General features: G+C 36.4%; 1 protein-coding gene across 2 annotated transcripts in view; it reads left to right on the plus strand.

The window, feature by feature from the left end:
• LOC150091601 (mucosa-associated lymphoid tissue lymphoma translocation protein 1-like) overlaps window positions 1-27,361 on the plus strand; it is a 143,114-nt gene that overhangs the window by 53,773 nt on the left and 61,980 nt on the right. For both annotated transcript variants that reach the window (XM_090384838.1, XM_090384845.1), the window contains exons 7-9: window positions 359-431; window positions 6,659-6,784; window positions 16,653-16,856. In XM_090384838.1, coding sequence (XP_090240964.1) covers window positions 359-431; window positions 6,659-6,784; window positions 16,653-16,856 — 403 coding nt within the window. The remainder of the gene's footprint in view (window positions 1-358; window positions 432-6,658; window positions 6,785-16,652; window positions 16,857-27,361) is intronic.

The following is a 27,361-nucleotide window of genomic DNA, read 5'->3' on the forward strand; positions in this document are numbered from 1 at the left end:
TCAACTCATCAGAAAACCAGAAGGGACACCTGATTATATGAAAACTTACAACTAAATCAGAATAGCTGGCAGGTATGTAGTTAAAATGGGAATACATTTTTAGCATCACACACAAAATTTCAGATTGCTGTTCACAGCTAAATCACTCTTATTCAGAATTAAACGATAATTTTAAATTTAATTTTTTGATGGCAGCATGGAAATAAGCATGTGGAAAAGTGGCATAATGAATATCATGCTTTTATATTAGTGATTGGGTCTCTTTGAATGCAAAATTATTATGGTTTAGTAAGGAAATATTTATCCCTAAACTGTGATGTTTCTGAAATTTAACTTTTTTTTTTTTTTTTTTTTTTAGGAATCAATTATGCCTTCTCATTCTGATGAGGAAGATTCTTTATCTGAAAATATTGAAATACAGCCAGTTAAAGGTAGTTATTACTCTATGTTAATATTTATTTGAGAAACTGAACTAACCAGAAAAGAACTTTTTAATAGAATTAGAAAAATACTTTTAATATATTGCTTCTTTTTTTTTTTTTTTCCCTAAATTACTTTTGCTAATATGAACATTAGTATTAGTAGTGGCAGATGATGCAAGGAACCATTTGTTCCAATAATCAGCCATTTTCTGGCTGAAAAAGTTTTCCCACATCTATCCCCCTACATCTTTTTTTTTTTTCAATTTAAATTGTCCTTTTATGTGTGTTGTCTGAGAAAGATTTGGGATGCCATCCGCATTTAATTTAATCAATCCATTTAAGGCCTTAAACACTTCACTCGGAGTCCGCCCTCCACAATGCCTAGTTTTCAGACTTTCATTTGCATGAAGTATTATGGTAAAAGTACCCTCCTGTGTCCCCAACTAGCCTTGTTGCTCTTCTCTGTACCCATTCCAATGGATCCACATCCTTTCTAAAATGAGGCTTCCAGACCTTATGCAGTACTCAAGATGGGGCCTAGCCATTGCTTTGTACAAAGGGACAGTCACCTCCTTGTTGCCTTGCAGGTGGCACAGTAGGTAGAATATCCATCCTCCCTACACCAAGTGGAAAAGACCTGATGCTAGGAATTTCTATGGGCCTTTTTCACATAGCTGAGTTAGTGTTGGGTGAGGCTGGCTTGGTTTTTTCCTCCCAGAAACTCGGTTTTTTCATCCAGAAATCAGGCAGATTGATCACAGGATGCACAGTGTCCACTGGCCTATGGACCATGACATTCATTGCACCATACAAGACAATACCTGTGATTATGGTTACTGATATTTGACTGTGTGCCACCACCCTTCCATGAAAACCAAAGCTGTAGAGCTCTATACGTATCATATTCACACAGACCTCAGCCCCTATTGGCGCCTTAAACTCTTAGTTGATGGTTAGCAGGAATGTATGACAAGGTCTCCCCCTTCCGAGTACCCTCTGGTCATATAGAGTGAGCTTCTGTGGTCTACCTGTGCATTGTTGAAGAGTGGTGGTACTGTCACGGTCATCATTTCATGGCAGCATCACTTATAGTCAACTATGGATGGTGTAGGCTGTCAGCAGTTGCATTAATTGACAAGCCAGCAATGCAACATAACACTCTTCACAATATCAGTCAGCTTGGCTCATGTGCCTTCCCTGAATCATTTGTTTATCCAAGAAGGTCCGATAATCAAGGTATTTAGCTCTGTATGAAACCCTGTATTGTTACATTCATGTAACAATACAGGGTTTAAAAAATACATCTTCACAGCCTATATTTTCATGGGAGAGAGAAGAGCTGCACAAGCCTTACATCACCAGTTGCATCTATCTCCTTGCAACAACATTGTGATTGGTGTAGAGAGTGGTGGAAATTGGTTATGTGGAGTGACAAATCTCGTTACTTCGTATTCCAATCAGAGGCCTGTGTGAGTTTGGAGGACTTCTGAAGAATGTCTGCTGCTAGAGTGCATTATGCTAAAATTTGAAATTCAAAGGAGGTGGAGTTATAATGTGAAGCCATTTCTTGCAGTATGGCTTAGGATCTTTGGGAAGCCATGAATGATGAGATCTTAATGTTTTGGACAATTTCATGCTCCCTATGGTGTGGCAGTTTTTGTGTGGTCCTATGTTTGTTTCAACAGGATAATGCTCCATTCCATATCCCCAGTTCCATTTGAATGTTCATGGACATGAATGTAACAAAACTTGGAATGGCTAGTGGAGAGTTCTGGTTTGAATCCTATGGAAAACTTATGAGACAAATTAGAACATTGAATGACTGCCAGGCCAAAAAATCCTACACTTGAAGTTGAACTGGTCACTATTTTGCAGGAGGTATGGAAGACTTGATTCACTGCATGGAATGTCTACATTCATTCCATGAAATTCTTCGTGGAATGTCTACCAAGGAGGGTACAGTGTGTTGAAAGCCAAAGGATATTTGGAAACATATCAATTTCACGTAAATGTGAAACTGATATGTATCCCGATACTCATACATAGTAATGTTTTCCACCTTCTACGATTCATGCTCTGTGAAACAGTCAATTTTCATTATCCACCACAAATTCCTTAAGTGCTGATCTCCAGGTAATTTTGTAGTGGAGGAAAGAAAACTTTAGTCTTAATCCTTCTAAAAAAAGTCCTGAATTATTTTTCACAAAAGTGACTGCTGTTCCTATGTTTATCTTCAACAGCGTTCAGATTTCTAGACAAAAATACATCTTTACAAGGGATAACTTCTAACCTTTCTTAGCAAAAAACATCATAAATGTTGCTTCTTCTGCTTTGAAAAAAAATTGTCACTTTCTTTCCCTCTTTTCGTTACTTACCGTATTTCCCCATGTATAAGATGCACCTTAATTTTGGGGCCCGAAATTTGAAAAAAAATGTATTACATAAAGTTATTGAACTCAAGTTTTATTCATCATAAAATTCATACAACTCATCACTGTCAAAACTCCCATCCATTAGCTTGTCCTCATCAGTGTCTGATGACGAATCACTGTCTTCATATATTGCCTCGTCCTCAGTTCCATCTATGGCATTTGAAATGCCACACTTCTTAAATGACTCGACAACGATCTCAATCTTGATATTATCCCAGGATCTTTTCACCCAGGTACAAACTTCTCCTATAGTTGGTTTCTTCACTCTTCCTGCTGGTGTCAAATTGTCCCCAGAAGACTTCATCCATTGGTTCCATTCGTCTCTCATGGCAGCTTTGAAGGGTTTGTTAATGCTGACATCAAGTGGTTGGAGCTGGGATGTCAAGCCTCCAGGTATGACGGCAAGTTTTGTTTTTTGCTCTGCAGCAATCTTCTTTGTATTTTTTGTTATGTGTTCCCTGAACTGATCAAGCACCAATTGGGCAGGTTTGTGTAAGAGCCCACCTGGTCTCCTGCTCCTGGTCTCCTGCTTCACGATGGACAATCACTCCTCGAGGAATGTCTTCTTTTGGCATTGTTTTGCGTTTGAAAATCAGCATAGGAGGCAGCTTGGTTCTGTCAGCACAACAAGCTAGAACAACTGTATAATGGCTCTTTTCATGTCCAGTTCTGTTACTTGGGACATCAAATTGAAGGGGGACTTTGTCCATATTTGCAATCTGTCCCAACTCAGACTGATGTGTTTTCCGACGTTGAATAACAAAACAATGAAATTCAAGGACCTTCTGCTTATAGCTTTCAGGCATCTTTTGGGCAAGTCTGGTGCATGTACGCATGCTTAGTCCATTCCGTTTCATGAACCTGAAGCACCAATTGTGTCCTCCTTTGAAATCAGTAACTTCTTTTTCATCAGCAATTCTTCTTGCCTCATGCTGAACCATCTTTGTGGACACAGGAAATTCCAATTGCCCTTTGCTCCTCAATCCATATCTTAAATTCCCTCTCTAAATCAGGGCATTTTGCTGACTTGCCTCTAATGGCCTTCTTCTGCCATAGCGTTTTCAGTAGGGTTTCTTCTTCCCGTAGCCAGTCTCAGATTGTTTTCTCAGTTGGAGGAGGACCAAACTTACGGTTCAGCAGCACGATTTCCATTCACTTTTGCAAACTGGATCACTTTTAACTTGAATTCAGCACTGTATGAAAATCTTTTCTGAGCCATATCTGGGCAGAAAGTGGCAAAACGTAACCTAATATACCGGTAACAAGTGCGAAACAATGAGCGCAAAGACAACAAGCGCGAAAAAGCAGGAAATGCAAGTAAAAAAAAAATCTACAACCACTGTATAAGACGCAGTTCTTAGACCCCAAAATTTTCGAAAAAAGGTGCATCTTATACATGGGGAAATACGGTATCTTCTAAACCATTGTCAACTGTATAAATTGCAAATGTTTCAATGACACTCCTGATTGACAGTAACAGTATACTAATCCTTATTCTCAATAGAGTAGGAACCAATAATGACTGGAAGTGGCGTGTTGCCACACATTTACTGTGTCAGAGCTTTTCAGCAAGTTCATTTGGTGTAGAATTCTGCTAAATTGTTTGTCTGAAAAATTGTTTGTTATGTATCCTGACAAATATTTTCAAGAAAATTTTTTTATTTTCATACTGCATTGCTGAGATCTGTTGAGGAGTATTGCCATCTATATTTCTTTTCAAAGTCATATGACTCCCAAAGCCAATTGTATCTGATAGGAGAAAAACATCCAGCATATGCACTGTTCTCTGAAGTGAAATTCTTTTCGAATTCAGTCCTTTCATAACGCAGGGCAAACTTTCCTTTGGAGACAGTAGAACTTTGTCAAATGCCACTTCCACAGATATTACTTGCATTTTTTGCAGTTGTGATTTTAATAACACTTTCTGTCCTATCAGTGTGGTCTGTGTTGTGAAACTCTGCCAGTTTGATGGAACTTAGCTGCTGGCATCTGTGGTATATGTTTGATGAAGGTTGTTTTCAAAACTCATTTTCACAAGCTAGCCTAATCATATTAATGTTTGGTCCACCAGCATATTTATTTATATGCCATTGAATAAAATTCTTTCCAGTAAACCTTTTTCACAGATAGTAATTGCACTTTCTTGCCTTTAAACTCAACAGTATGCACAATGAAATAAAAACTAGTTTAACTCAGGTCGAGTGTATCACTTAGATACAGTAGCACCTTGTACTATGTTACTTTGCATTCATATGAGTCTTTCAGAAAAAATATTAACTCACAAAAATGAAATATTAAGTACAGTAAATAATATATGCCAAAATCAAATTGTGCAGTAAATAACAATATATGCTTGCTTTTTTTTTTTTTTTTTTTTTCTTTCTTTCTTTTTTGTTTACATTGTGTATGACAATCACCATTTATTCAATTGCAACTACACATTCACAACTCAGAATGATCAGCCTCATGTTAGTTATTTTGGTTTTTTTATTTTTTTTTAATTTTAGGAGCATTAGCAACTAAGGCCATATTGCTCCGGGGATATGCGGTAGTCATTCCCTGACCTTTCTGCATCTGGGCTCGAACCCCGGTCTAATCAAGAAGCGTGTGCTACGCACTGCTGCTCCTGCCCACCTGGCTACGGAGGCACCCCCTCACGTTAGTAATTGTTTGCTTATACAGCATAAAACAAGTATTTATGATACACCTAAGCTCTTGTATTTTGTAGAGTTTTATTTATTAACTATCTTTGTATAATTCCAATGTAATTTATATACAGTGCCCTCGTGGGTAGCACAGTTGGTAGGATTGCAGTGCTCCTCACACTGGGTGGAAAAGATCTGAGTTCAAATCTCATCGATGATGGGAGGAATTTTTATGGGTCTTTTTCACAACATGGCTGAGTTAATTGGTCTCTGACAAGGGTAGCATGGTTTTTCCTCCTGGAAACTCAAGTTTTTCGTCCAGCAAACAGAAAATCGACCTCAGAACACATAATTTACAACCAATATACATGGAGCAACATGGCCTTAGTTGCCAATGCTCCTAAAACCCAACAACGATCAATCAATTATATACAATACAATGCCATGACCCAAATATTACTGAATACATTGTTGAGTAATATTTATAGGTATGCTGGGAATCTCCATAGGTGCCATTTTTAGCTCCAGTTTTGTGTGAAGCTCAGTTCTCAGGAACCAATTTGACTAATATTGCTTTAAAAAAAAAAAAAAAAAAACTTGCCTCTTGTGCTACTTTATTTTGGGTCATTTTTTAAAATATTTCACAGGCCCTTCCCTGCCCTGCTTCATCAGTTAGTTAATTACATAAAAACTTTTAAACCTCACAACAGTAGAGGCCATTATTATACATACTTTTAGGAAAAACAAGATACAGAGGAATTTTTATTTACCATTGGACATCGATAAATAAGGTATGTTTGATAACCTACCTTAGTAAGCACAAATTTATGCAAAAATTCAACTGGTAATTAATTATGTAGTATTTAAAAGTTGCATTATAACAATTTTTGTTAATGGAAATAAATGGAATTGATACATTTTTAAAGGGGAAATATTTCTTACTGCTTTTACTCTTGTAAAAGTATCAGTGAGTCAAAAGTGTATAACACTAGATTGTTAGTTAATTATTAGAATCAGTGAAATTTTTACAGTATTATTAATATAAGCAATCTCACTAAGAGAAATGTATGATGATTTGCAGTATTTAACATATTTTTCATTTTTGGAATTTCAATAGAGAAAGAAATATATTAATTTAATTCTGTTGTGTTTTTTTTAGCGGAAACTGTAAAAAATAATATACATCTAGATAACTTACTTTACAACAACTATAGCGAAGAAAATATTTCGCAAAATGTTTGTGACATCTCAGAATTAAGAAATAATAACACAGAAGAATATTATGGTAAGTTTTGGCAATATTTATTACTTAAAATAACAGTAATTCTTTTCTGTTATTAATAGAAAAGTTAATAATAGAAATATTTATAATAGAAATATTTATATTATCAGTTATCTTAAAATATTCCTGGGAATAGAAGACAAAATGATATTATGGGATGTAATGAATTTATCTCCTTTTAATATACCATTAGATGTCAAGTCTGTTTAGCTAAAGAAATTTTTTTGCTTATGAAACTGAAAAAATTTTTTGATTTCTCTGGAAACCGCATTCCAAGACATGCAGTGTTTTCTGAAGAATAGCTAAAATATTTTCAGTTACTGATAAGAAAATTATGACTACATGAGAATATTTTTACGGGAACTTCTTATAAAATTTTTAATTTCATCACTTATTTTATTTTTTGCATATTGAATTAATGTGAAGAAACAACATTAACGACTAGTACCATTCCTGGATTCAGTGGTGTATCCTTCTAGTTTTCCTAATTTATTGATTGGATGCTGAATTCAGAAATATTGCCATTAGTTAGTTATATGATAGTTATGATGTTAGTTATCTGTGTGTTAGTTTTGTTTAATAATGATAAACTTTAACCCTTTGTATGCAGTAAATTCACTTTGTAACAATTCATGTGAGTTAATTTTTTTTTTAATGAAAACCCCAAACACAAAAGGTATTAGAACCTATAGTACTTAGTACCATGTGTGTGTTGAAGGTTGAGAAGAAAGAAGATACTAGTTGGGATTAAACTTGAATTTCTGTAGACTGTAATTTTCTGGAAATATGTGTGAAGGGAGGTTGATCCAAAAAAACGGAAGTTGAAAGATTAAATGAGGAAAAAGAAAAGTTACTTCTATGAGTTTGAAGTTGAACAGTAAAAGGTTGCTGACTGATTGTTGCAGCACATGTTCAGACTGGTTTTTGAAAGAGAGGGGGAATTGTAGATGCCAATTCAGGACAGTGTGCATGGAAGTATCTATAGAGAAGGCATGCAGCAGAAACAGAATGTCTATGAGACAGTGTGTGAAGAGACTTTGTAAGAAACACGATCAAAAGTCTTTGAAATGTCAAGAGCAACTACTCAAGTTTCACCAAACTTTTCCATTGAATTTGTTCATAGTTGGGTAGCATAAGCCAGTATATCACCAGTGGATAATTAGTGTCATTCCTGCTTCTTATTAATTCTCTATGAACAACCACATAATGTCCTTTTCGCAACACATTTTTGCATATTTTATTTTTCCACATGATGATTAAGTTTTTTGTTAGTAATTTTTGTAACTCTTTTTGATTTTTTGATTGTATTTTTTCAAACTTTTATAATGAAGTGTATTTTAGAGTATTAATACACTGTTCCTTAAAAACAGTATATTAATACCATTGAAATACATTGCATGCTTCACTTCTAAAATACCAGGAACCATGTAGAGGTGATCCTATATATAGCTTTTAGTCAGACTTAAAGCAAGTTGCATTTCCTGGAAAAGATTCTGTATGCCAAAATTACATAGGTCAAAACTGACCTTTCCATCAGAAAAAATATAATAAGAGGATTATGCATCTGATCAAGGATTTGGTATGCAATATTTTATACATAGGGTCTTAAAAAGATGTGTACACATTTTAGGAAATAAATAAAATTAATTACAAACCTTAGAAACTTTTATTATTGTTGGATATGTACAAAAGAAATAGTTTATGGTCAGTTGTCCACCATTTGCTTCTAGATGCTATTCATGTAAACAACTGAATGATAAATGTTTTCCAATGTAAATGCTGGGTTAGCTTCGTACACTTTTTTCATATCAACCTTTAAACTATGGTTTGTTTTCTATTTTACAATAGTCAGTCCTCGTATAACACGTGTTTACACTACACGAATTCAATCATACACGATTTATAAATAGGGGAACGATATCTTATATAACACGAACTGAATTCGCTTATGCACAATTCGCCTTTGTGTTTACAAGAAATGGCAGTTGAACGGAGAATCATCCCAAATGAACGCAACACGATTGGAATGAAGAGAAGATTCCACTAGCAAAAATGCAACTGGAAATTGTTTTTATTGTTTTATGGTAGTAACCCCTAGAAATGTGCTTTAGTAAAATGTGAGGTGTTAATAGTGTATCTCTGCCTTTACAGTGTTGTTTATTCAGTTGCTACACGCACTCAGCTCTGTTTATGTGTATCAAGCGTGCCTCCTCGTTTTGTAATTATGCGTTATTCCCTAAAAATGAGTAAAATACTTAAAAGGTGTGAAAAGGAAGTGTCCTGGTGAAGACACCGCAGATTCAGAGAGAAAAAGAAAAGCAATATTGATAAACAGAGGCGGACTGGGTCAAAAATTCTTACCCGGGGAAATTTATAGCGGCCTCATACTATGGTTTATGGCCAAAATCACACCGGCTTCCAGCCCACCGGGATTGCCCTGGTAAGGCTTATGGCCAGTCCGCCTCTGTCGATAGAGAAAAAATATGAAATTGTGAAACACTTTGAGCAAAATGAAAGACCATGTGATATTGCACGTGCTACAGACCTAAATGAGGCAACGCCGAGAATTACAAAGAATGCAAAGAAAATAAAAACAACTTTCGTAGCAGGAATAACTCAAACTGTAATTAAAATCCATTAGATTAAGACACAAAGAATTGGAGGAGATAGAATGGCTGTCATCTGTTTGGATAGAAAATCAAACAAAAAACAAGTTTGCTTACGATAGAAGCAAAAGCATTAGCAATATTTTATTACGCATTATTTTATTTTATTAGTATTTTATTACGATTATTTATTGTGTTTGGTAATGTTTTGGTTACAAATGTGTGTTCAATCTTGGGTGGTCGGCACCTAACCCTATTTTTTCCATAGGGCCTGTTGTTTATATTGCACGATTTTGCATTGCACGAGGGTTTCTAGGAACACAACTATCGTGCTATACGAGGACTGACTGTACATGCTTTAGGTAGCCCCCAACAAGTAGTAGTGGAGTCAAATCAGATGATTGTGGGGGATTCTTGCACTCCCTCATTGTCCTGTCCACTGGTCTGTGAAATGATTATAAAGATGGATCCTGACATCGTAGTGATAATGTGGGAGTGCCTTATCCTCTATTACCACCTCATCCTTATACAGCTCATAAATGGTGGGCACTGTGGATACATTAAAGCAGGGGTGACCCATGTAGCTTTAGTTAGTGGCTCACCTCCCTAAGTGAATAAGATAACATAAGAATTATACAACCTGTTTGAAAACTCGGGAATGAAGCTAAACACATAGCAGAGCTTCCCAAAGTGTCTATAGTGTCATTCCCCAAATAGGCCCACTAAATTTTTAGCATAATACCAGCATTGTTTTCACTCAGATTTCCTTTTACTGCATATATTGATATAATTAGTTAAGTAAAATACAATTATGATTAATTAAAGTTTATTGATTAAAATTAAGCCACACATTACAAATGGAGAAATTAGTGCTTACAGATTGAGGGAACAAAAACAGTAATTCTTGTAAATGTAGTTAAATTTATCTTTCATTTGCCTTTAATTAAAATTACAAACATAAAATATCATAACTTGTATACTTAGTATTAAATAAACAAGAAACAGTAAAATTTTTGAACGATGTTCAAAATTTTACTGTTTTTTGTTTATTTAATACTAAGAATTTCTTACAATACATGCTTCTATGAAACATTTTCTATGAATTTCGGCCCTAACTGACTTAAAGATTTTAAAATTATGGAGAAGACAAATTATGATACTAGTCTATGTTTAATAACTTAAGAATAGTAGAAAAAACTAAATTCTAATATTGTGGAAAGATTAATTTAAAGGAATTCGCCTGGCATGTTAGAGTGCAACAAATGGCTTCTTGTGTTTAGGGGTAAGATTATTAAAAAGGAATTACAAATAGGTCTGTAGCAAGATTACTTAGTAGAATTAAGTCTAGTTGGGATTACTTAGGAAGATTAAGTCAGGAGTTGAGGTTAAGGAGGAGGCAAATCCCAGTATGATTGGGATTGAATGGGTGAAGGGTGACTGTTAATATTGAGTAGACAGGAGGTGGCCTTTGAACATAGTATGGTTTTAAATTAATTTAACATTTATTCAACATTCATTTATTAAGTGAATTATTATTATTAGCCATTCTAATCAGATTCTGATCAAATATCAATACAGCAGGCCCCCGTTATAATGCGGTTCACTTTATGCCGATTCGCTATAACGCTGTCACAGATCACTATAACGCTCTTTTACAAATTGCATTTTTGGCATATTTAGCGAAATCGTTTCATTTGATGGAGTCGATAGCTTGAAAATGATTAGCAAAACGGCATGGAACCATTTCCCACGCCGACTTGAGAAATTTTCCCACGCTCAGTGAAATTTTCTCGCATGCTAATTTAATTGCAGTACAGTGACTTGTTACGTAGTTCCAAGATCAACATTTTTAAAAAATTATCAAGTATATTGCTTGTAATATTTGCGTTATATGCATTTATCCGAAGTCTAGTCATCACTCAGTACCGTATTAGACATCGTGTGAAACGGACAGTTTACTTGAACATTGTATCATAATTAATGCAACCAATGCAGTTACGTTTCGAAGAGTTAATAATGGCCGATAAGAATGAAAAAGCAACAACGTCTGAGCGCAGTATGAAGACTATAAATGTAAGAAAAAGACTGAATTTGAAAATCAAATTAGACGTTTTGAAGCAAATCAATTCCGGTCAAAGACAAATGGATGTGTGCCATAATTTAGGACTTGCAAGTTTAACTGTAAGAACAATTATAAAAAAAAATAATAATAATAATAATAATAATTTTAGCAGTGGGAAAGATAGCTGTTACACTGCAAGCAACTAAGGCTAAGCCGGCTATTAGGATTGAAATGGAAAGACTTTAACTAATTTTATTGAAGATAATATCCAATGCAGAATTCAGTTAAGTTAAATATTATTAAAAAAGAGAGTGAGATTAACCAATATGATGATCTGAAGAAAACTCACCTAAAAAAAAAAAATGTGGAACCATTTTTAAAATTAGTAAGGGCTGGTTGAATAGATTTTAAAATCCAGGGAGAAGCCGCAAGTGCAGAAGGAGCCGAAACTTTCAAAAAAGAACTTGTTAAATTATTGAAGAGGGATATTATGTGTTATACTTCTCAACAAGTTTTTAACATAGATGAAGCAGGACTTTTGTGGAAACAAATGCTTAAAAGAAGTTTCATATTGAAAGAAGAAAAAAACATGCCAGGTTTCAAAGCAGTGAAGGATCGGGTGACTTTATTGTTGGGTGGTAACTCTGCAGGGGATTTAAAATTAATACTCCTTTTAGTTTATTTAGAAGAGGGCCAACCCAAAATCGACACATTTTTCATGATTAAATTCATCAATTAAATTAAATCAATTTAGATCAATTAAATTCATGATTTTAATTGGAATTTTAAGTTTAATTTTGATATGTAAGTAGTTACCACATAATTATATACGTATGTAATGCAGAATATTTTATATGTACAAATATTTGAATATTAAATATTTTGACCGACATTTGTGCATCTTTTCACTACCATTTATTATTGATTATGAAATATCCTATGGCACCAACCGCAACTCACAAATACATATGTTACCTTATGGGAATGCGGCACTCGCTTATCGCGGATTCACTTAGCGCTCTGTTTTTACAGAACAAATTATCAGCGTTAAGCGGGGGGGGTCACCTGTATCTTAACACATTTTTGACAAAAAATATTGGATGAGTAAAATTTACAAATGCAGATCACTTTACCAAAATTTTCAGATGTAAAATCTATTTTGCTTTTTGAAATTTTGGTACTGCTACAATTTTTTGATATTAATTATTTTGATATAGGGATAAAATTATTTTGGAATCTAGAGATTAAATAATAATTGGAACCATTTCCAATTTTCACAGTTATGAAACATATTAAGCTCTACATGATTATAGAATGTCTCATCTTCTAAGCTGCTAGATTTGTGACAAATGTGGCTTTGGAAATTTCTCTAGAGGATCTAACCTTGAAAGGATTCTGGAAAGTGTTTGTCAATTTTAAGGCCTTTCTTCCTGTTGTTGCATTTTAATTTGCTGAGTTGTGGTATGAATTGCAGGCATTCCTATCTAAAGTTGACTCCTTCTTTTCTGCTGATGGATTTGCTGCAGAAGTTTTTCACGAAGATCTTTGAATGTACTTTTTGCAGTAATTATCAATAGACCAGGAAAGGAGTATCATAAATCTCATTCTGTGCAGCCTGGACTCCAAGGCAGGGAAGGGCTGAGTGAGATTTTTGCCCTTCTGTACTGTATGTGTTTTACTTGTTCTTCTAATCTGCTGCAAAATCATTTGTAGGATTCCCTAATATACACGTTGGCACTTGTTTGTATATGGCCTCAGGAATCTCCTAAATCCTTTCCGTGCTATAGTAGGTTATTTATCAATCAAGTGCTTGTATAATATGTGTGAATGTTAGGCTGCATTAGCTATCTTTTAGCTTATGACTGGAATAAAAGGAATGGTTAAGACTTTTTCATTTTTGGACCTTTTTTTTTTTTTTTTTTTTTTTACTTCATAATATCGATTATAATTTTGGTGATCAAGTTTGTATAATATTCAATATTTAGAGCTATGGATTGGACCTACTGGAATACACTGCACAGGTCTTCTCTCTCTCTCTCTCTCTCTCTCTCTCTCTCTCTCTCTCTCTCTCTCTCTCTCTCTCTCTCTCTGCGCCTCCGTAGCCAGGTGGGAAAGAGCAGCAGTGTGTAGCACACTCTTCTTGATTAGACCGGGGTTCAAGCCCATCACCACCAAATACGGCGGATGCGGAAAGGTCAGGGAATGACCACCGCATATTCCCGGAGCAATATGGCCTTAGTTGCTAATGCTCCTAAAAACCAAATAACAACAACAACTCTCTCTCTCTCTCAGATTCCAAGGGATCTGTGGAATGCCAAGCAGGTTAAACCATTCCTGCTCTCCTGCTGACAGAACTGTAAAGGATTACTCAAGATGTATGTTTGTGAAGGGTGCAGTGCATTGTGCGGATTCAACGGTAGGTCATTGTGCAACAGCTGACATCACAATACAGTATAGGGAATGCAAGAACAATATCCCAAATGACGATGAGCAGCACACTCAGACATATGGGGTTCTACAGCAGACTACCCAAGAGACATCCTCTCTTCATTGCTGATCGTCGGTGACAACAACATGCTGATTGGATACTGGAGGACTGGAAATGAATGTGCTGGTTTGATGAGTCCCAATACCAGGTGCAACACGCTGACAGATATCTTTGTGTGTAGCACAAGTAACATGCTTAATGAGGGGCGTTTTGTTAGCAAGAACCAGGATCCCTGGTGTATATGAACCATTGTTTCACTGGTGAGGTCTACCAGCAGCCCTTAGGAAACCATGTGCCCTACCATGTTGCATTTTTTCCTGGACAGAAATGAGATCTTCCAAGATGATAATGTGCCATGTCATCAGGCTCATACTGTGCAAGAGTGGTTCAAGGAACACAGTAAAGATATCACCCATCTTGATCAGCCCACAAATTCATCTGACCTCAATCCAATTTGAACACCTGTGGGATATTTTGCAACAGACACACCATCATCACTAACACCTACACTACTTGTATAATGTGCTACCTGAGCAACAGCTCATCCACACTTAAAGTCTTTAATCTGTAATTTTATCCGTAATTGATCCTTTGCCGTGCCCCCCCACCTGACAAGTCAAGTTCTGGGGACACATCACTGCCCTTGTCCCGGGGAGGCTGATCTCTACTATCTTCAGTAAACTCTTGTTTAATGGCAAATGTAAAAGCATTTAACTGCAAATGATTGTGATTCTTGTCAGCAAACACAACTAAAAATATTTTTATTCTTTCATAATTTTTTCCCCTTCTTTCTCTTCTCTTCCCCCTTCTTACAAACTGTAAACTCGCATAAAACTTTTTAAACTTCCAACTCAGCAATTGCTAATATAAATAAAAACATCAATGCAAAATAGCTCTGATATAAATAGCTCAAAATATAAATAAAATAACTCCAATAGAAATAAAAATAAAATAGCTCAAATATAAATAGAAACTCATAGTGCAAATTAAGCTCTTAAAAATCTATTTACATATGTACATATTTACCCTATATACAATCTATTAATTTCTCAATCTTATATTTCTTATTTCATTAACTCCCTTAGCATAATCCAAAAAAACTTCGTACCAACCCCTATTCTTAAATAAGTCACTGCAGGTGTTATGAGTCAGAGCCAATCTTAGAGAAAATATTTCTCTCTGTTCTGTGTAACTTGTACAATTTTTCAACACATGATCCATATCTTCAATATGTCCGCATACACACCTCGGATCATTTTTTACTCCCAGCTCCAACCTTTTCCTCATTCCATGCCTAGTTACTATCATTGTACCCATCACACCCTAGCCCGGCCATCCATCCATTTCTCTTACTACCTTCACTCCAGGCAGGAAGGCATGTGTGACACGGCCCTTGTCAGTACAGTTCCACCTTTCTTGCCAAATATAATCTATTTCTTGTTGCAATCATTCTCTCTCTCTCTCTCTCTCTCTCTCTCTCTCTCTCTCTCTCTCTCTCTCTCTCAAATCCTGCTTCCCATATACCTTATTTTCCTCAATACAAGATTTAATCCCCAATATTTCTATCCTCTGATTTTTTTTTGATTACATACTCCATTACTCGTTTAATCACAACCGAATCAGTTGGTTCTTTTCCTGATACTACTTGTAGTGTATCATTTGAAACCATTCTGTACAATTGTATCACAGCCAAAAGGGCAAACCTCTGAGCAGAAATTAGACTCCTTTTTACATGACTATTAATCAACCTATGCCCCCATGCCCCACATGCATAAGTCACAATGGGCATAAAGATATGCTTATAGAGGAGATCCAGGGATTTCGCCTCCCCCCCCCCATTCTACTCTACTAATCTTCCTTATTTTAGAGTATATACCCCGCACTTTTTCTTTCAACTTCTGCATGTGAGGAAAAAAGGACATTTTCTCATCCACATGTACTCCAAGGTATTTGACTAAGGGGGCATATGTTACAGATTTTCCTAATATCTTCAAAGTAGGCCTTCTTCTTTCGCTCAACCTTCTTCTGAGCAGCACATTTTAGTCTTATCAGTAGATATCTCTATCTTATGCATTATTACCCATCTTTCTAATTGCCCCACAGCTTTCTTTGACCTATCCTCTATTTCTTTTCTTGAATTACGTCTCACCATTATTAATAGGTTGTCTGCATAAGCCACTGGCTCACATTCCTCCCAATCCTGAGCCAGTAGCTCATCCATCACCACATTCCAGCTATACGGGCCAATAATTGACCCTTGCAACAGAGACACACAGCTGTCATCTGCAGGCAGCATGTCTGCAGATCCCTATGGATGTCTTCGGACATCTAGTGGAGCCAATGCCTCGACGAATAGCAGCTGTTATCCATGTGAATGGTGGTCCAACGTGGTATCACTGAATGTATATATATGTGATGTGATGCAATCGTATAAGTATCAAATTTGCATAAACAGTTTTTTTAATCATTGGGTTTTGATTGTATTCATATTAATTTTGTTCATTGCATTGGACAGTAATATACTTGGAATTTTTTGAGTTTGTTGGAAATTTTTTTATAAATTAGCAGATTAATTTTTATTCACTTTCAAAAATTATTTATCAAATTTTTATAATTTTTTTGATCACTTTCATTTTCAAGTGAACATATTATTTAGTCATTCTTTTTTAAGTGTTACTGATTTGCAAATCTAATTTCTTATTTAATTTCTCATAGCTCAAGGCAAAGTGGCTCTACTTATAGCAAACTACACTTACAAAAATATGGGAAATCTAGTCATGCCAGCCAATGATGTGAAAACTCTAAGTCATAAACTGAAATCTCACAACTTTCAAATTTTAGCATTTTCAAATCTTACTCTGACAGAAATGAAGAATGCTGTGAAACTCTTTTGTTGCTTTCTTCAGGAAGGAGTATATGGTAAGTAACATAATTTGAGTGTTTGCTGTGTATGACTAAATGCCTCTTGTTTAACAATAATGAAGAAATGGACAGATACAGCCAGGCCTCGCATAATGCGAGTTCGATTAACATGATTTTCAGTTAATGCTATTTGAAAAATTATACCACTTTTCACTTTACACGATGCAAATTTCTAGTTAACGCGATCTTCTTTTCTTTTTCTTTTTTTTTTTTTTTTTATGCAATAGTTGAAAAAGATTTGAATCACGCGTTAAGCTTACCGCGAGTCGTACGGTCAATAAACAAACATTTGCCTGCTGCCCGCCTCGGTGTGTTCCATCAACCATCGGAAGAAGACGTGTTACTTGTTTGTCTCCTGCTAATAAAATCAATGCAGACTTGCATTTAAAAATTAAAATTTTTAAATGAGCCAGATGAAAATGTTACCGTTAAGGAGATAACGGTAAAAGAATTAGATGAAATCTTTCATATCGCAGAGAACCTCAAACAAAAGGTTTGAGGTTCTCCGCGATATTTATTTCGCCAGGGCCCAGAGAAGATTGTTGTCGGCTATCGGAAATTGATTGATGAAAAGAGAAAGCCAACACTGTTCAAATATTTCCGCAACAGTCATTTCTTCATTGTGTATTTTATGTCAGAAGTTCCCAAACTTTCTCGGTTCACGGTGCCCTTAGTGTCTCAGTAATTTTTTCAAGGCGCACCCAGACCAAAAGAAATACCTAACAGTTCCGTTTAGTAGTTAGGTCCAAACAACTTAATAAGAAATGTTGAAACTGTGAACTACCTCGAGCTAGTAGTTCGCACGGTGTCCGACAGATGTCGAGTATCGCTGTGTTTCCCTCGAAAATTTAAAATATTCCGCGTCGCACAGTTTGGGAACCGCTGTTTTATGTAATAAACATTTAATTCCATAATTATTTTCATTGTCTTTTACATTGTATATAGTTAAAAAGTTATTTAAAAGGCATTTTTAAAATTCTTTATGGACATTCCAGAAGGTCAAGGACCAATTATAATTTTTCCTATTGATTATTATATTCGATTAACGCGTTTCCATTTTGCACGATGCGCTCGTGGGATGAATTAATCGCGTTAATCGAGGCCAGCCTGTACATCACATAGAGTTTTACAGGTGAGTCTAACCTTTCTGAGGTAGAATTGCCAATTATTTGTTTTGCAATCACCATGGTTTGTATCTTGCAAGATTGGCATGACTTCTAACTGAGGACCTCAACTGCGGACTCTTAGTGTGAATGTTAAACTGTCAACATACTTTAATAGCATTGTTTTACAGAACAAATCTTATTGCTTAAAGGAATGATGAATAATAGCCCAACCAATCATATCTAGCCTTCATTAGGCCAGTGCACAAATTAAAGTTACCTGGAGACATTTCATAATTAGTTTCTCATTCAACATCAATTTGGCAAACTTTATTCATTTTTTTCAGTTTAGCAGAGAAAAATTAATAAATATTCAAAGACTTCTCTCTTCATTCTTGAAAACATTACAGTCTGTTCATCTTATGGATCTTTGTTCATATGCATGATGGTCATAAAGTGACATAGAAATTTACCACTTGTGTATTTTATCATATTAATTTATCATTTTGTAAGAGACACACAAAAAAATCGAAGCGGGAATTTTTGTTGGCCATCAAATTTGCAAGCTGCTGCTGGACTCTATATCTGAAGAATTCATGAAGCAAACTGAAAGGTACTCTTGGACTGACTTTAAAAATATACTAAACATTTTTTTGGGAAATGATAAACACCCAGATTATGAGGTGATTGTGAGTGACATGCCTGAGAAGTTCAAAAAACTAGGTTGCAATATGAGCATTAAGGTACACTTCTTGAGTGTACCAAGGTACTTTCATCTCAACTATGTCCCAGAAAATTTAGGTAGTTTAAGTGAAGAGCAGAGGGGAAGACTCCATCAGTATATAAAAGAAATGGAAAAAAGATACCAAGTCAGACAAAATGTTGGTATGATTGCTGATTACTGTTGGATGCTGAAAAGAGGAACTGTCTGAGGAAATTAAAAAGGTGCAAATTTAATCCAGTTTAGTGTATATGAAATCCAGTTTGTGGTAATCTCTGCTTGACAGGAGGATACAGCCTTTGATATTTCTGTTTTTAGTACTGGTATCAACTCATTGAGTTGCTTTTGAACATATGCCATCAGATTCAGAATCCGACATTGGTGATCTATCGGATGAAGTAAATTATTGCAATGAAAAAATTCATAACTCATAAAATTCAAAAATTCATAACTCGTAAAATTCAAAAATTTATCACAGCTGTTTACACAAGGTGATATGGATTTTACAAATAGGTTACAAAAATAACCTATTTGCAGAATCTGCAAAAATACAAAATAAACCAGAAGCACCTCCACCAATATTTTCTTTTTTTTTTTTAATTGAAGAACAGAATGATGTGATAGAAAAAACACCACATATAAAACATCAGAGAACATTCCTGAATATGTAGATTGGTGTAATCCCTCAGCACATGTGGGCTGAACTGAGCTGTCACACTATGACAGCTAGTCAACAAACACGTCACACCCCTCCTCCTCAACTTTATTTCTTCCCAGGCATGGCTATCTCTTTTTATATGTGGTGTACAACTTCCATCATTTTTATGTTGCAGGCTTTATATTTCCCTTTCTCTAAATAATATATATGTTTGTGATAAATTTTAAGTTGGGAAGAGACTGTCTTCGCAGGTGCTTTTTGGATTTTTTTTTTTTCACTTCTGCAATTTCTTCAGTACATCATTATTTCAGTGTATTCATATGTGGGCTTTATTTTTATCTCCCCAACGTGTTAATTGCTGTTCTTGATGAATTGTGACATTTTGACTTCACATTTGCACTGTTTCTTAATGTTTCTGAATTTGCAGATAAAGGGACCACTGAGTGATAGTGATCACAGTGTACTGATGTGGGATTTACTTAAAGATGTAACTACCATCGAGGCTAAAGGGAAGGGCTCTTGCTTTTGTAAAGGTGACTACAGTGGTCTCAGACAGTTTTTAAATTCTATACAGCGGGATCAACTGATGATGTTACCAATGGTGAATTTTAAATGGGAAACCTTCAGGGACTTAATCTTGGAGGCTACTGGGCTTTTCATAAGGTTTAGGCCTAAATGGAAGTCAGATGAATTAATGAGACACGTGGCAGAAAAGAAAAATGCATGGGATGCATATAAATTATCAGGCGACACAGAAGCCTATGGCAGATATAAGGTAGTCTGTAATCACGTCACAAAGGAGGTTAGGCAGATTACAAGCAATCTTTGGCAAAGGATGCAAAGAAAAACAGCAAAGAGTTCTTTTCTTATGTAAACTCTAGAAGTAAAGGAATGAATCAGATTGGTCCACTTAACATAGATGGTTTGACTATTGATGATCATGCTCAGGTAGCTGATAAACTGAATGAGTATTTTGCATCTACATTCACACACGAGGAGTTATTCAAAGAGGGGAATGCCAGAAGCCTATCAAACTCTAACAGGGAGCTAAGTGATTCTGTAATAACTGAGAGCAAAGTGGAGGCGAAATTGTTGAAGTTAAATATATGAAAGGCACCTGGGGTGGAGAGGATCTATCCAGTTATATTAAAGGAGGCAGCAAAAGAATGTAAACCCTTAGCCATAATTATGAGAGCTTCCTTAGACTCAGGGGAGCTTCCCATGGACTGGAGGTGTGCAAATGTATCCCCAATTCACAAAGGGGGTTCAAAAGGTGACACAAGTAACTATAGACCTGTTAGTTTAACTTGTGTTCCGGGAAAAATAATGGAGTCACTTGTTAAAGAAGCATTGCAGGGTCATCTAGACAAGGCTACAGTAATAGTTAAGGCACAGCATGGGTTTGTTAAAGGGAGGTCTTGTCTGACCAATTTGATTGGATACTATGAAGTGGTCACAACTGGAACTGGATGCAAAAAATAATTTTGATATCATATAATTGGATTTCAGGAAAGCTTTTGATACTGTTGCACATGGAAGACTGCTATACAGATTGGGTCCATTGTTGTTTTGTGTATTCATCAATGATATTGATGAGAGTATATCAGGCTTAATATCCAAGTTTGCAGATTACAAAGGTTGGCAGGGTTGTTAATGACAGTAAAGACAGTATGCTACTGCAACTGGATCTATATAAGTTGGGCAAATGGGCTGAGAAGTGGCAACTGAAGTTTAACGTTGACAAATGCAAAGTACTGCATATGGGTAGCAGTAACCCAATAGAAACATACCAACTGTGTGGTACTACGCTCAGGGAAGTGGAGAGTGAAAAAGACCTGGGGGTAATTGTGCAGTCAGATATGAAGTTTACTGAGCAGTGCAGCCGGGCTGCCAGAGCAGGTCATGGAGTCTTGTCAATGATATATAGAAATTTTGCTAGCAGGGAGAAGGAGGTGATTATCCTGTTGTACAAGGCAATGGTCAGGCCACAATTTGAATACTGTGTACAGGTCTGGAGGCCTCGTTTTAGGAAGTATGTAGAGTTGCTAGAACAAGTACAAAGAAGGGCAACAAGATTGGTGATGGGAACAAACAGGTGCTCTTACCAAGATAGACTTAAGTTGTGCAGTGCCTGGAGACTAGACACATGTGAGGTGATTTGATTGAGGTGCATAAGGCCTTGAATGGATTGAGCAATATCAATGCTGATGGTATTCTTCCTCTTGCTCAGATTAAGAACCTGAGTGGGCATATATTCAAACTGAGGAAAGACAGTTGTAGAATAGATGTGCGGAAATTTGCCTTTACCCAGCGGGTAGTTGATTGCTATAACAGACTTCCATCTCTTATTGTGGAAGTTGATAGCTTAAATAAATTTAAGGCTGAGCTGGATAAGCACTTGAAGTGAATAGATGAGTGAAATGGGAGGGGATTTTTTTTGGCTGATGCTGCATAAGCTTGCTTTCTTGCACCATATGCCTCTGCTAATGTCTTCTGCCATCTTCACTGTTCCCATATACAGGACACTTTGTGTAAGTGGTGAAACAAATGAAGATTGTGCCATAACATTTTACCTGTTCAGGTTCCTTTGAAGTTGTGTGATGATCATCAAATTCACATCTGTGCTCAATCAGTGTGTGTGTGTGTGTGTGTGTGTTGGGGGGAGGAATAAGATATAGCACACTTAAAGAAAAAGTTTTCTTGAACAGTCATTGTACAGTAAACTTGAGTGATGAGATGAGGTAAAAATACTTGTATTTTTCTTGTTTGCAGCACTAAATTTACATAACTTTTTAAAGCAGCCAATATCAATCAGCCTTATTTTATGATACTGTACATACCATCTATTGATAATTAAACTGAAAATTAAAAGCTTTTAAATTTCTTTACATGATTAAAAATATACTTGAGATAATTTCTATCTTTACTTTGGGCTTGGATGAACTGTTTCATTAATCCTAACTTTTCCTAAATCAGAGAAGGGAACAGTAGTTTGTTTCAGTATACTAGTGGCTCATCTTTAATGTTTTTTGAACCTGGTGTCAGAGACTAGCTTGGTGACCGCACGTTCATTTCCCAATGTTCACTTCCTGCTTGACAATCCCACTCACACAGAAAGCAAGGCATTTTTGTGTAACCAAGTTGTTGGCCCATTAAAATTTGACACACTAGCCAACCATGAACCTTGTACTGAATTTTTTCCAAAAGAAGCTTAACATGTTTATAGTTTTTTTTTTTTTTTAAGTGTGCTGAATGGGCTACAGGAATGGAAGCATACTTGTTTCCATTATGAAGAACTTTCAGGTGTTGCATTAATGAGTTAATAAGAAGCCTCCACTCTGTTGGTTGGTAGAAAATTCCAAAAAAGTTTATAACTGCAGGAATGTTGTTGCAATAGTGGCATAGTATTTAGGGTTAGGTGCCACCTGTGGTTTCCCACATCTGTGCCGTATGTACTCTGTGGTGGAATGCAGTATTATGTTATGTTCTGTTGTTGTGTCTCTGGCTACTTGGCCGCAGGGCCCCTAGTGGAACCCTACATTGCCTGCCGCCACCACCACCACCACTGGGAGGTGAGCCAGGCTGCCTTGATACTCTGATCTCCTCCAGGGTTGCCTGAGCTTTCTGGATGGAGATCAGGGGGGGAAAGAATGGGGAAGATAGTAGAAGTGGTGGAGTCAAAGTAGGCAAGAGGAGGAGGAAAGAAGGCATCCTCCAGCTGAAAGAAGAGATGGGAAGGGAGAAGTAGGAATCACCCACCGAAGGCCAGGGAAAGGAAGACAGCTTGCAGAACAAGTGAGGGCTGCAAAGTTGGGAAGGTGCAACGGGAAGTGTCTGAGTTTGATTTATATCAGTTCAGTGCCGTCATTCCAATGTGGAAGATGTCCAGTTAGGTGTTCGTTCAGTTCTGAAAGTGGCCGGTGATGAGAGAAAAGCATATATGAGGAGAGATCACAGCGGTTTCAGGAATGTCTGGTGTGGATGTCTATGTTGTGGGATCAGATGTGGAGATATGATACCAATGCCTTTTGAAGACTGCTGAGGCATACCTGCTAAAAGCTAAAAACGCTTCTTTTGATTTTAACAGTTGATTACGTAGGTCCAGGTAGATGTTACACGAGTGCATTATGTGGTGCCAGTCCTCCAGTTCTCCATAAACACAATGGGCATCATTTACAAGCCCAAAATCCTGAAATCATTTTTTGAATGACCCATGTCCTGTCAGAAGAAAGGTAGCGTGTAAATTAGGGAAGAACCAGCCAAGTCTTTGTTTGTTGAGGTAGGAGACACTAGGTAGAAATAGCTTGGTAGTACTGCCTTTGGTGGAATCATCCCAACGGATTTGCCAGAGGGAAACAAGTTCCTGCCAAGTACGCCAGAGTTCTTGTTTCGGATCTGCATCGACAATAGTTTTTATCCCCAGGAATTCAGTTTCTTTGTTCTTTCTGATGGCATGTGAAAGCAGCTTGGAAGTCAAGGGGGATACAACCTGTTAATACTATACTTGTAGTGCTGCTGTTGAGGTCGTTCTACAAGCCCGAGTCATTTTTAATAGCATCAACTGTTGTATCTGCAGAATAACGTTCCTAGTGCTGATGATGGACAAACGATGGAACCATATGGCAGCGCCGTATGTTACGAACGGTACAAAAACAGCTGAATAAAGAAGGTGGAGTGCAGGTCCCTTAAGACCCCAGTCTTTGCAGGTGAAGCGAGGAAGCATATTGATATAATTTTTGGCCTTCTCTTTCATGGACTTTAGATGTGGCATGAAAGTTCTGCGATCATCTAGGGCGGAGGTTCCCAACCTTTCTTGTTTCACGGTGCCCTTACTGTCCCAGTAATTTTTTCACGGCACCCCTAGGCCAAAAGAAATACATAACACGGTGGTTTTCGACCTTTTAATATATATCTATACATAATAACTTTATTCTTTATATAGAGGTACTAAATAAAGATCAATTATAAATTACCACAAAATTAAAAAGATACAATACAATGGATATTGTACTGTACCATTTATATTGTACCCTTTTTATAATGAAATAAATATATAAATTTCAAAATAATAATAATAGTAGTAACTTTAAGTAACTTAAACCCAAATTACACGGTACCCCAAGAATGCTGTTACGGCACCCCGGTTGAAAACCACTGATCTAGGGTGACGCCTAAATATTTGAATGAACGTTGATTCTTGAGTGCATGTCCTTTATAACGAATGGTTAGTGGTCTGTTGATGTCAAGATGGCCTTTGAGAAGCAGGGTTTTGCTTTTATCTGTAGAGATTTCCAGCTTATTCTCTTCAGCCCAAACCGACTGTGTTGGCTCTGGTCTCGATAGCTGCACGAGTAGGGCCCTCATGTTGTTGCAATATGTCATTGAGCCATTCTTCAGAAAAATGGGGAACCAGCTCTTTCTCACAATGTCTGTACCATGAAAACGCTGTTTCTGGGGCCAGAAGATTTTTAGATTTTAGTCCTGTCACTAAAAGCTTTGCAGACCCTTTGGGAAGATTTAAATCACTTATGAGATCATAACATTTGCTTTGTGGAAACAGCTGTGATCCAGTGAAATTTTTCATCACAATAGTTTATATCATCATCTAGATCAGGGCTGTCCAAACCGTGGGCCACATGTGCCCCGTGGAACGATTTTGTGCGGCCCTCCTGTGAGTTAAGCCTTTTGATTTTCACACACGAAAAAATAAACACTACTTGCGAGTGCAAACCTAGCTTCTACACGAGACTTCAAGTGCATTTCGTTGCGTCCATGCTAGATATCTCGTTTCAACGGGCAAGCTCCATAGTGGGTCGCCCATCGTTAGTTTGTCTGTTTACCAAGGTTGTGTCACCAGGGCTCACCAAATTACTAGATACGCATTGCGGTTGATTTCCATGTTATCTTTAATATACTTCACTTTTACTTAATAAATTACTGCTTATCATCGAACACCATGTCTCACAAGAAAAGAAAAATTGAAGAAGAAAAGCGAGTGTATCAAAGCTGATGGGAATCAGACTATTTGATTAGAAACAACAAGAATAAAATTCAATGTCTTGTTTGCATGCAAGTTTTGTCAGTGCCTAAAGAGTATAATGTGAAACAACACTACACTACATTACACAGTAAAAGATTTTGAGATGTATATTGGGGAATCAAGAAGCACCATTATTGCGGAATATAAGAAGAAATTGATGCATCAAACGAGATTTTTTTTGCTAAACTTAGCACTGCACAAAGTTCTAGCCTTGCCACTTCGTACAAAGTAGCATTGGAGTTAGCGAAAGCAAAAAAGCCTTTTAGCGACTGTGTGAAGAAATGTGCAATTGAAATGGCAAAACAATTTAATGAACCGAAATTATCTGAGAAGTTCGAAACAGTGGCATTATCTCATCAGACCATCACAAGACATGTAGAACACAAGGATCAATACGTTTCAAAAAAGCTGTGTGATTCAATGGCAAAATGTGGGTACTTTTCATTGTGTCTGGTTGAAAGCACTGATCAAGCAGACGTAAGTCAACTTTTAATTTTTGTTCAAACCATTCAGGAGGACTTTACTATTAATGAAGAACTGCTCAGTCTTATATCTTTGCATGAGACTACTGAAGGTACCGATATTTTCGAAGCAGTTCAAAACTCTGTTATAAACTATGGAGGATTCGATAAATGTTCCTGCATTGTCACTGATGGGGCCAAAGCTATGACGGGGACTGGAATCGGGTTTTGTGGACTATTGAAATAAAATAATATTAACTGCCCTACCATGAATCATTCATCAAGAAGCACTCTGTAAAAAATCTCTATGTCAAATCAATGCCATGAAAGTGCTGTAAAAGAACCAATATTATACAAGGAGGTTATAGATCTCTGACCCATCGTAAGTTCCGCAATTTCTTGAGCGAAATGGATGCTCCATATGCCGATTTGCTCCTCCATTCTGATATTCGCTGGTTAAGTGCCGGAAAATGTCTGGAGTGCTTTTTTGCCATTCGGAAATAAATACGCATATTTCTTAAGAACATAGGACACAACAGAACTTGAAAATCAAATGCAAGATCCCACCTTTTTATCTGATCTTGCATTTTTAACAGATATGACCAACAATTTGAATGAGTTGAACTTAAAGCTGCAGGGCAAACAACAGAATATTGCCAACTTATATGGTCATATGAATAGTTTTAAAAGTAAATTGAAGCTTTTGAAATCAACATTGGCCAATAATATTTTTACTTTTTTTTCCTAATTGCAAAATACAATTTGAAGAAATAAAGAACTTTGAGAGAACATCGTTTTCAGCTCATATAAAGGCATTGAAACAGTCATGGAGGACTTTGAGAATCGATTTGGCGATATTAAGGAAATTGAAAATATTTCAGTTTTCATTCATACCATTGACTGTCAGCATTGAAAACATAAGATCTGACCTCCAACTGGAATTGTGCGATTTGCAATCTGATCCTTTTTATACTGGCAGAATTGAAAAAGAAGTTCTTTTAAATTATTACAAGAGGGTGCTATCCGAAATGGAGGGACTTTGGACTCAAGATGTGCTCAATGCTCAGCAGCACATATATTTGCCAAAGCTCTTTTTTCAATGATGAAATTCATAAAATCCAAATACAGATGTTCATTGACTGATAAATCACTTTCACATTTACTGTGATTGGCAACTGCAAGCATTGATATTGATATAGCTATGTTAATAAATGAAAACGAACAACCGCAGAGCTCTCATTAAAACGAAATAATAATTATAAACAATTGTACCTTGTCTACTGTTTCAACAAAAACTTTTATAAGCAACATGACTTTCCTTTATTACGAAATTTTAGAAATGCTTGCTAAACCTGGCCAAACCTAATGTTAGGACTTTCCAAATATTTTAATTTCTGGATGCGGCCCTTGGATTGATATATATATTTTTTTAATGTGGCCCTCGGATTACCTAAGGTTTGGACAGCTTGGTCTAGATTACAAATGTCAGATTTGGGATTTGATGGCATAGGTTCAAGAA

Source organism: Mastigoproctus giganteus, chromosome 1 (assembly GCF_048544385.1).
Source record: "Mastigoproctus giganteus isolate SK-2022 chromosome 1, ASM4854438v1, whole genome shotgun sequence".
In the NCBI taxonomy this organism is placed as follows: domain Eukaryota; kingdom Metazoa; phylum Arthropoda; class Arachnida; order Uropygi; family Thelyphonidae; genus Mastigoproctus; species Mastigoproctus giganteus.